This window comes from Lycorma delicatula, chromosome 1 (genome assembly GCF_047948215.1).
Source record: "Lycorma delicatula isolate Av1 chromosome 1, ASM4794821v1, whole genome shotgun sequence".
Classification (NCBI taxonomy): domain Eukaryota; kingdom Metazoa; phylum Arthropoda; class Insecta; order Hemiptera; family Fulgoridae; genus Lycorma; species Lycorma delicatula.
In genome coordinates this window covers 365,117,750-365,129,763 of record NC_134455.1, presented here as the reverse complement: position 1 = coordinate 365,129,763, position 12,014 = coordinate 365,117,750, and the positions used below count along the sequence as shown (strand labels likewise).

The 12,014-nt window shown below is 34.6% G+C and overlaps 1 protein-coding gene across 1 annotated transcript in view; it reads left to right on the top strand.

Annotated features, from left to right (window-relative positions):
- The window catches only part of PolrMT (mitochondrial RNA polymerase), a 106,150-nt gene extending 105,537 nt beyond the window's left edge, over nt 1–613 (top strand). The window contains exon 25 of the mRNA XM_075353653.1: nt 404–613. Coding sequence (XP_075209768.1) covers nt 404–527 — 124 coding nt within the window. The 3' untranslated portion in view covers nt 528–613. The remainder of the gene's footprint in view (nt 1–403) is intronic.
- The last annotated feature ends 11,401 nt before the right edge of the window (nt 614–12,014 follow it).

The window sequence follows — 12,014 nt, the reverse complement described above, 5'->3', positions numbered from 1 at the left end:
ACACGATCTCGTAAAGTACAGTAAGTTGATATGCAAATAAACTTGCTAATTAAAACCCTATAACCTAATTATAAACCTAAACCTAAAACCTATAATTTTTTTGTGATTAAAACACCTAATAAAATAAGGCAAATTGTACAAACTGCAAAAAATCTTGTAGAGATTAAAAATAAAAAATCTTTACGAAAAGTTTCATTTAGATACTATTGGCTGTTAATCAGTTAAATAACAGTGCTTCTATTCATTTTATTTTATTATATTATAATAAACACGTTAAGACATTATTTTTTTAAATAAAAAAAATTAATATAAACTTGTGTTGTACGCATGAAATATATTTTATATAAAAAATCTTGGTTTTTCTAATGGTTGATTATATTCAATGTTATTATTTTTTTTCTAGAGATATGGAAAAAGACAAAATGAGATCAGCAAAGATTCGCCTAAACTCTATCCTTAAGAAAGTTCCGCCTAAAGGGAAATTTGAATTAGAGAATGTTTTGGATTCAATATACTTCTTTAGTTAGTATTATATTCTATCTGTATATTAGTATAGTTGTTATATTTTATCACCATGCCATGTAGATCTTAATAAATAATAGTATGTTTATTATTTACTTGGACTTTTTTTCTCCTGAATTTTTCTGCCAATTTTTTTATTTTTATGTTTTTTTAAAAAGGTATTGTTAATATCATTTAGTTATAATACTATTTTAAATGGTACATCAGTCATTGGCATTTAATCCTTTCTTGGAAAGGATTATTAAATTCACAATTAAAAAATTTTAATTTTGAATTTCTGTGTAATACTAATGTTTCTCATCATCATTATTATTTTACCTACAGTGTCTGATTATCTGTAAGTTTTTCCTAATATTTTTTTTTTTTAATTCTGTCTTTAGTAATAGCATGTTTACACCCGATTATAGGTAAATAAGAATGAAGTTTTCTAATGTGTTTGAAGAAATGCCAATCCTGATTCAGATTTGAATCCAGAAAATTATGAATAAATAATAGATACTATCACTTTGCTGCATAGGTAAGTGGAATGGAGAATAAAAGAAAAATTGACTTGAAAATGCTGTTCCAGATGTGATAGGTTAGTTGAAAAAACTCAGAAGTTGGAAAAGGTTTATTTGTATTACTTTTAAATTTTATAAGTTAGCAATATTCCATTTTACTTTACAGTGAATAAAAAACCATATAAGGAAGTACATTCTACATTTTTTCTCCATACAGTCACTATATATACTCAGAAACATTTTTTACCGACACTAGTATTACCTGATTCCTAATGCTAGGAAAAAAAGCTGCTGCTAAAATCTCAAACCAGTTAGTAAATCCATCTATGAGCCTCTCTTTAATTTCAAAACTTGGGTAGCCAACCAGAGACTGTCCTCATGTGATAAAATGGTAGTTACTTGGCATAAAAGTAACTACTGTTACTCTTATTCTGATCACCACATAAAGCCTTTGTGCAGTCTGATGAGTGGACCAGGCATTGTCGTGTAGTTGGTCAAGTGTCATCAGCATCCTATGTCATTTGTTTTGGATTGACCTCTGAGGCTTCTTTATCGTTTGTAAATATAAACTTATTTTACGAGGCCTGTAAATAAAGTAATGAGACTGTTTCAGAAAAATGTTTTATTCACAATCCAATTATACATGGACTCTATCACCTTCGAAATAGTTCCCTTGGGAAGCCACGCAATGCTTCAGATGGTTTTCCCACTCATCATAGCAGTGTTGGAACTCAGAAATTGGACAGTTACATTTTTTTAATGTTTTCTACTGTTCCTTAATGGTGTCCTTTGAGGTGGTTTTTAAAGTCGGGAACAGCAAAAATTCGTAGGGACTTGTTAGGTGAATAAGGTGGTTGAGGAACTACAGGAATGGTTTTTCTTTGCCAAAAACTCATTAATTAGGAGTGGTGTATAACAAGGTACATTGTTATAATGCAGCATCATAAGTCAAATAAAAACCATGCTAATTTGTTTCTTCGATAATAATGCCGTTGTTCATAAGGAGTTTTTGTCTACAGAACAGACTGTAAATCAGTATGTTTACCAAGAAATTCTTGAAAGACTGCGGAAAAGAGTTGCCCGCTTCAGACCAGCCATCAAAGACACAATGCTGCATCATGACAGTGCCCTTGTCACACTCCACTCTCAATTAATGAGTTTTTGGCAAAGAAAAACATTCTTGTATTTCCTCAACCACCTTATTCACCTGACTTGAGTCCCTGCGACTTTTTCTTGTTCCCGACTTTAAAAAAACACCTCAAGGACACAATTTTGAAACAGTAGAAAACATTAAAAAAAAAAAATGTAACCGACCATCTGAAGTATATTATTCCGGTTTTTTGAGCTCCAACTCTGCTTTTAAGAGTGAGTGGGTAAGCCGTTTGAAACATTGCGTGACTTCCCAAGGGCAAGGGAACTATTTCGAAGGTGATAGAGTCCATGTATAACTGGATTGTAAATAAAAAGTTTTTCTGAACCAGTCTCATTACTTTATTTACAGACATTCTATTGTGGTCTTGAGATTTTTGTTCTCACTAAATTCCCTTTTGTTCCTAGAAAACTTAAGCCATCATTTTTTATTTTAATAGTGAATGTTTTAAATCTGTTAGTTTGTTAGGTAATTGATTGTGCATTCACTCATTCACCTTTAGTAATAATAATAATAATCTACACTAATATTATAAAGAGGAAAGATTTGTTTGTTTGTTTGTATTGAATAGGCTCCGAAACTACTGCACCGATTTGAAAAATTCTTTTTCCATTAGAAGCCGATATCCCTCATGAACATAGGCTACTTTTTACCGCGTTATTTAAGCAACATATTTTTATTTTTCTATCTTTGTAATTAGGTAACTAGCAACTGTCCGTCGTCGTCGTGTCTCTATTGACGCTCGTGTCCCACCACCGCCTGCCTCTGCTCCTTCGCCCTGCCCACACCCCGCTCGGCTAGCTAGGCAGCAGCATGTGACCTAAGCGTCACTGCGGTGCGGGAGGGGAGTCAATGTCACAAAATAAAGTGCCGCGCGGCTCATTGACGCGGTCGGCTTCCTACGCAGCGGTTGTGTGCGATATCGAATATTTTTCCTTGAAAATATTTTGAATTTTTTATAATTTTCTAATCACCACTTCATATACAGGCTAATTCCTGTTCAACATGTAAGCAAATAATTTAGTATTAGTTGATCTAGTAATTATTTTTTTTTATCATTTCAAAATGCCCAAAAGATTAAGATCTCAACTTTCTAGAAATAGTTTACAGACTAGGGCAATAAAACTAATTTCAAGGGTATTTCATTTAAAGATGAAAAAATTCATAAAATTATTCGCAAAAGATGAAATATTCAGCAAAGTGAAATGTTACATGGCAAGTGTGGAGTGGCAGAAGCAGGGTTTACCTCACTGTCATTTGCTGTTTTGGCTAGAAAGAAAAATCCAGCCGGACGAAATTGATAGTGTCATAGTTGCGGAACTGCCCAACCAACAGAATGACCCGATATTGTACGATATAATGACTAAAAATATGGTGCACGGTCCATGTGCAGAGCATAACTTAACAGCACCATGTATGAAAAACGGTATCTGCACAAAAAAGTACCCTCGACGTTTCGTCAACGATTCCCAAACCGGAGAGGACTGATATCCAGTTTATCGTCGTCATGACGCTGAAAATGGAGGCCAGAGCGCTACGCTAAATATCAAAGGAAGTACTTTCTATATAGATTATTATCTATATAGAAAGGGTGGATTGTCCCTTATTCTCCATTATTGTGTAGGATGTTTAACGCGCACATAAATATCGAGTACTGCCACTCAGTTCAAGCCATCAAATACATTTGTAAATATATCAAGGATCTGACCAAGCTACTTTTAGCGTCAAAAACCCAAACGATGAAGTGGAAAACTATGTAAATGGCCGGTACATAAGTACATCCGAAGCTATTTGGCGAATTTTAGAATTTCCCATTCACGAGCGACATCCTACAGTCTTGCAGTTAGCCGTCCACCTAGAAAACGGCCAAAGGGTGTAGTTTACCGCAGAAACGGCTGAACAAGTGGCCCAAAACCCTGAACGACTGCAACAAATATCTTATTTTTTTAAATGGGTACACCAACCGTGCGAAGCCGGGCCGGGCAGCTATATTCAATAAATTAAGTGATTCTGACGCGGACGAAGTCGCGGGTTTCAGCTATGTATCATATAGTCATTAATTTTTGCGAATCAATTTTCACATTGAAGTACTATTTGTAACGAGTGAATAAATCCCACGCGGACGAAGTCGCAGGCAACGGCTAGTAATACTGATAAACATGATCCAATTATTTTATCTGGGCCTTTCTTTACCAATGTTCTTAGTAATAAGTATCAAATTTAAAATTAATTTTTATAATTTAATTATTTCTTTTAATGTTGACCTTTGGGGCAGTGTGCCTTTCTTCCGGAAGGTTTGGGTGTGAATCCCAGTCTAGCATTTCTTATGTGCTAAAAAATACATCAATCATTAGAAACAGTAATTAGCCATCAGCTTATTGTTTCTAAAGAAATTAGACAGATATCATTTCCACTACATCTTATAATGATGATTTGGATATGTAGCATCTAATTAACATACTTAAATTAAAAATTATACTCAGGATGAGTCTCTAAGCATCCTGTCAATGATGCACAGAGAATAAAGTAAACCTCAAATATATACTCGAAACCTTGTAAAAACTAAGATTTTATTAAAAATCTCTTAGTTTTTTAATTTTTAATTTTATATATTTGTGTTGTTTCTTTTTGATGTTAATAATATGGAAAATTGACACAGAATTTTTGTAGTTAATTTATTTTTATGTAATTTAGAAACATATGATATTGGTTCACGAAGCCACTAGATTACTGAAGTAGATTTTGTTAAAGATTTTTTTTTCTGTGAATTGTTGATAAATGTACTTTCAAAAACTTTTATTTTATTAACAAGACAATAAATTAATTGAATATTTATTATTAAACAAATATGTAAGTTATACATAAGTATATTTTATCTGTTAATCGATATTATTATGAGCTGTTGGAAGATTAGTTGTAATCATTTTTTTATTGTGTGATTTAAATATGAGGTGGCTGAGAAAAGTAGTGAGACTGACTTTTTACTTGCCAAAGATTTTATTTTTTTCAAACAACAATATTATCCCCTTCAAAGTAGTTCCCTTGGGCAGCTATACACCGGGAGAGTCGTTGTTCCCACTCCTGGTAGCAGCGCTGGAAAGCTTTAACTGGTCAGTCACAGTCTTTTGAATGTTCTCCAGAGTTCCAAAATGATGTCCTTTTGAGACATGTTTCAATTACGGGTAAAGGAAAATGTCACAAGGACTCAAATCAGGTGAATTGGGGGGTTGTGGAACCGTAGGAATCTGTTTTGAGGTCAAAAATTCCCTGATAGAAATGGCTGTGTGACAGGGGCATTGTCATGATAAAGCATCCACTTGTCTGCAGTGTTTGGTCTCACACGAATTACTCTTTTCCTAAGCCTTTCAAGGACACCTTTGTAAAACACTTGGCTGACAGTTTGTCTGGAGGAAAAAATTCTTCTTTATGCACGATACCCCTACTGTCAAAAAAGCAAATCAGCATGGTTTTTATCTTTGATTTGCTCATTTGACATTTTTTCGGTCAAGGAGATTACAGAGTGTGCCACTCTTCGCTTTGTTTCAGGATCGTACTCAAATATCCAGGATTCACCTATGATCACATGATTGAAGAATTCTTGGTCATTGTCAGTCCTCTCAAGATCAACGCACACGTTTCTTCGATTGTCCTTCTGTTCCGTTGTGAGATTTTTTGGCACCAATTTCACACAAACCTTTCGAATGTTCAAATCATCTGTCAAAATTTGATGTACGGTGAAATTGTTTAAATTTAACTGTTCACTCATCATCCTTATTGTTAAACGATGGTCTGATCTCACAAGAACCCTCACATGCTCAACGTTTTCGTCAGATTTTGAAGTTGAAGGTCTCCCCTTCAACGAGCGAGGTTGATCTTCAACGTGTTCTCAGCCTTCCAAAAATGATTTGTGCCAGCGGAAAACTTGTGCCCTTGGTAAGCAATGATCTCCATAGGCCTGTTTCAACTTTTCAAAGGTCACATTCGCGGATTCCCCAAGTTTAACACAAAATTTTATTGCACAACGTTGCTCTAAATTCTGATGCTCCATTTTCATAACACACAACTTCAGTGATGGCGCTGTCAAAAATAATGTGTTTGCTAAACGGAGTTGAAACTCGTTCTGAGCATGTGGAAGGGATGAACAAACCGGTCTAGCACAGACCGGTAGACCCAGCATTGCCAGATCGCTCGCAGTGTTCCAATCTCATTACTTTTCTCACACACCTCATATATCTGTCATCTCTTTATCTTTTAGTTTCCCAGAGGAAGTAGAAATTACTCACTTAGGATATCACCAATCTAGATCATTGCTACTAGTTCAAACCATGATTATGATGCTTATTATAGTATGATTAGTATTATTGTTAATATCATTCAGGAAGAAATAATAATTAATTATATTTTAACTGCAATAAATTTCTGCCAAACAAGAGACCTTTTTCTATTCTGTGGATTCTTATCATTTTTCTTGGAAGAAAACTGTTTACTTCTCAATGATTTCAATTCTGTATACGGATTTTATTTTAATGTGGGAGATGAGGTGTACAGAATGTTAACTAATTCCATGTTTCTTCCAGAAACTAAAGCTTTTTGTAAATTGAGATCTTATCTGTTGGTTCTTAATTGTGTTTTTATTTCTCTGTATTCTTCTGCTTCAAAAACAAGTGATGTTATGGTCATTGTTGTTTATTCAGCTTTACTTTCCACAAAACAAATAATTGTTTCTCAATACATTGTATTAGCATTCTTTTTTTTTGAGGTAATATTAATAAAAAAGCAGTTGTACAATTCTGGCTAGTGAATATTTTGCCCTTGACAAACTACTACTTAAAAGGAAAATTAAATGGACCATGTAAGTATACAAGTAAAGAAATATATAAAAAATTATTCTTCTCTTTTATTAAGTATTTTAGGTATAGAATCCATGATGGTCATATCTCCCCACTCCCTTGACCAATCTCAAAAAAATGTTATTTGTTCTCACCCCTTTATGGATGATTTGAATAAGATGAAAATTCATCAGGAAGTATTTTAGGTTCTTGATAGGCATTAAATTACGTGAAAAAAATTGATGTACCCTTTGAGTAAGATTTTGTGATGGGACATGTAAGGTCTACATTTTGACCCCATGTCTGATTATGGCCAAAATTAAATAGAATCAATGTCCTGTATACAGCAATAATCATCATAAATTTCATTAGATCGATCCATCCAGTAGAGATATCAAGCAAAAGCATGTCGACATACATAAGTATGAAGGTACATATATACTTCCACAATTTTTCATGCTGAAATTATGTATTTTTATTAGAGGTGTTCGTGAAGTGTTATAATCTGCAAAAACCTGGTAAGCAAAATTTGACCTGATTACCTTTTTGTATTATATTGTATACTTTTATTTGTATTTTTCTGTATGCTTTGTATACTGTATAGTTTTTTTAACTTTGCTATTCATTTACCAAACAAGGTGGACACAACTCCTTTGAAATGTGGCAGAATTATTACTTTTATTTCAGCTTACAAGCATGTCACAGAGGATGATTGCTGAAGAATGTAAGGTTACTGTGAACAGAATTTAAAATATTGATTTTTTTTTTACCCAAAAGAGAAAGAAAATGTGGCCATAACAGTACAACACTCTCCATATATAGACTGTTTATTGATTAAAAAAAAACAAAACTAATTCTAGATTATCTGGTGTAGATTTAAATACAGAAATGAGAAAAAATGGTGTTGATACCATGCGTGTATTGTTAAATGAGCTGGTAGGAAAGCAGACCAACCAATGAAAAAGGAATTGCTTACTGTAATAACTCGCAACAAACGTCTGCAATGGGCTAAAATCTATAAAGGGTATGCAAAGGAAAAGAATTCTCTTGTCTGGTGAATCAAACTTTGAAGTACAGGGACATAAATAAAGTTTGTACATAAATTTCAAATCGGTTACATCATCTAATATCCTGCAAACACCAAAACGTCTCCCAAAAAAATGTTTTTGGCTGTATGACTTTTCATGGACCAGGATCATTAGCTCCATTAAAAGGAATGATAAATTCTGACTGATACGTATGTGTACTCCAGAAAAGAGTTTTTCCTTGAGCCCTTTTGTACGAGCTCTTACATTAACTGTCTAGCTGGTGACAGGATTTTCCACCATGATCTTGCACCTTGCATACATCTAAAATAACAAAAAACTTTTTCACCGAGTGAGAATGATATAATTTATTTCCATGTCTGGCAACTCACCAGACTTAAACCCAATCTGTGGTCAATTTGTAAGCAAAAACTTGCCGAAGAAGAATGTGCAACAAACATTTCTGTGATATCTTCAATAATTAAGATACGATTTCATGATGAACTAAAAAAAAACTAGTTGAATCAGTACCTGATTATCAGGAGATAATAAAAAACATGAGGACATACCAACTAAAACAATATAAATCTGTACTCTTTATTATTAATAAATTGTATATTAAGAGGTATTTGCTATTTTCATTGAAGTTCCAATTAATTTGAGTGGAACTGTCCATTAAGGATGTATTCTCACGCAATGTATAAATAAACTGATACCATCTGAAAAGATTTATAATTCTGTGTTCAACTTAGAATTGTAGTTTAAGCTACTTACAATTCAGAACCTGAGCTTTTGAACCAAAATTCTAAACAGAAATTTTTCAATTCAAAATTACAGCTAAACATTTTATTCCAAATAAAGGTTCTCAAGGAAATAGTTCTTTGTCCATCCATTTCCAGGATGACTAAAGTACATTTTAAATACTTCATTTTCTACAAATTTCCAATTTTCAACTGGAATTTACTGCTGCAAATATGTATGCCCATCAATTGAAATTATTTTTAACTAAATAACCTAGTTAAATATTTTTTTTTCTTACGTAATTTATGTATCTACAAGGTTGTAATAAATTTTTGGCATTCATGACTTAAACATTTGATCTTAGCCATTTTCCTGTATTTATAACCCCCAGTTGACCCACTTAAAAGTAACCCTGTATAACCCACTTTAAAGATTCACTGTTAAAAGTTATTCTTACAATCTTGAATCAAAGAGTCTAGGTCAGTGTACTAATATTTAAAAGTACAGGTACCTTAGTCCCATATCTCAGATTTAGTGCTAACATAAGAACCGTATAGAAGAATTGCATTTAGTTCTCTTAGCAATTACTCTTCAAAGATAATTTGATACACATTGAGAAATGCCTGGGGCTAGTGGGGTCTTGATGCAATTTACCTTTTGGAGATTTATATCAGGTGGAACACTTTCCACTCAGTTCAGTGTAATCCTGTAAATAACTTGCCAGATCTTCCTGTGAATCCAATTTTGCTGCACCCTACATCATAATGAATGGTTTGAAGTTATTATTTGATTCTTTATTTATTATTGCATAAAATATTGAAATTAAAATCAATCTTGGCAAAAATCTTCATTAAAACAAAGATACATAATAAGGCACTAACTCAACTTGAAATTTTATACATACGAGGGTCATTCAGTAATTAAACAGACAAACATTTTTAGTGAAGGAAATGCTTAATGCGGGCAATTGAAACTTTTGTAAGTGTTAATTGGCAACCTTGCAAAGAGTGTTAGTCAGCAGTTCAATTAATATTTACATAAACATAACCTCTAAAGTCTTAATTATGATGGCGTGTCCATTTGAAGAATGTACTTCTGCAGAACAGTGTTCTGTTATCTAATTTTTACTTTTGGAAAGTGTACAGTCATCAGAAATATTCTCTCAGATGAACAACAAACATCGCAGTAGCTGTATGAACCATGTGAGTTTTTACACATGGGTGGAAAAGTTTAAAAGTGGCTGCAAAAGCATGACAGGAGCACCACTCGAGGCGTCCCGTAACAATGTCGAACTCGTTAGATTCACTTATCCAAGAAGATTGATGACTTACAGTTGAAAAAATTGCTAAGAAATTTCGAGTAAGTGTTGGTGATCCCCATATGGGAAGACACCTTCTGAGGTGGACTGCCAACTTGTTGCCCAATGGGGGGAGGGCCCTTTCGTGCCTATCTCTAACCCTAGTCCTTATGGGCTTTATCGAAGGTCACCTTCGAAATCTCAGCTTTCAACATATTCCAGTCCACCTTGGCCAGGATGCCATGAGTGACATTTCCATCGGTGTACTACTATTTAATGAACTCAAAACAAAACACATCTTACCAAGTCTTAAGTGAAACTGAAAGAACTTAACTAAACAAATGACCTACCTGTACGGGTAGGATTTACCTACCCGTAGAAGGTAAAAGTTAGTTTAACACACAACACGAAACATATGAGGGTTATTTTTTATTCAAGGTCCAATCGGTCACAAAATAAAAACTCGTGCAAAAATCGGGTGAAACTTTGTGCATATGTGTTGTGCAGCGTCTCTAGTATGGCCTTCAATCACGCCGTGTCACTTCGTTTAATTCTGAACATGCAGCCAGCATGTTCAGATGCTGGTAGACATGTTTATGTAGACATAAACATGTCTACAACAATAGCATCTCTCGCCGAGTGTGAAGTGCGTGCGTTATTCAATTTCTTCAGGCTGAGGGGTGTAATGCAGCTGAAATTCATCGAAAAATAAGTAACGTGTACGGTGAAACTTCAATGAGTAACAGCAAAGTGTGACAATGGAGCAGGAACTTTAAAGCAGGACGTACAGATGTTCATGATGCAGGTGGTCAGGGAAGGAAGTGAGTGTCAACCAATGATCTCGTTGAGCTAGTGGATGAGGCAATTCGAGAAAATCGTTGGTTCACAATTTCTGTATTGACTGATTCATTTCCTGAAATTTCAAGGTCAGCTCTCTACACCATTGTGAGCGAGAGACTTCAGTACCGCAAACTGTGTGCGAGATAGGTTCCCAAGATGCGGTCCAATCATTACAAAACAATGAGATTAGACGCCTCCCTAACATTTCTCCAGTGCTACGACAATGAAGGAGAAGATTTTTTGAACAAAATTGTCACAGGGGATGAGACATGGGTCCATTTTGAAGCAAAAGAACAATCCAAACAGTGGATGCATTCTCATTCTCCCAGTAAACCAAAGAAGTTCAAACGAACCTTCTCCAACAGAAATTGTATGGCTACTGTGTTCTGGGACCAGAATGGAGTTCTTTTGGTGGAATTCATGGAACGTGGCACGACCATCACTGCAGCCTCATACTGCATGACTCTTCAACGTCTACAAAGGGCAATTCAGAATTAGCGGAGAGGAATGTTGTCATCAGACATTGTCTTTCTCCATGACAATGCTCGGCCGCACACTGCAGCTGTAACAAAGAAGCTCCTGCAGTGTTTTCGTTGGGAAGTGTTTGATCACCCACCATACAGCCTGGACTTGGCTGCATCTGATTTTCACCTCTTTGCTCACATGAAACTCTGCCTAGGAGGACAACATTTTGGCACAGACATCGAGCTGCAGACCAGCGTAGAAACATGGCTGAAAACACAGGCGGCTCTGTTCTATGACGAGGGTATTGGAAAGTTGGTACCACACTACAACAAATGTCTAAATTGGAGTGACGACTATGTAGAGAAATAGCGTAACTATGTAAGTACTTGTTACAAATAAAAATTTTTTATTTTCACTGTGGTTTTAATTATGTGACGGACCTTGAAAAAAAATAACCCTCGTAAAAATATTACAGAAAAAAATAACAACACAGTAACATTGAAACAAAGGATAGAAACATAATTTATATTAAAAAAAAATCAACAAAAGCAGAATACAAGAGAAATCCAAGCAGGGCTCTAGATCCCCTCAGCAATCCTTTCCTTTGCCAAGTATTTCTCCACTATTGCCCATTTGGCTCAGCTC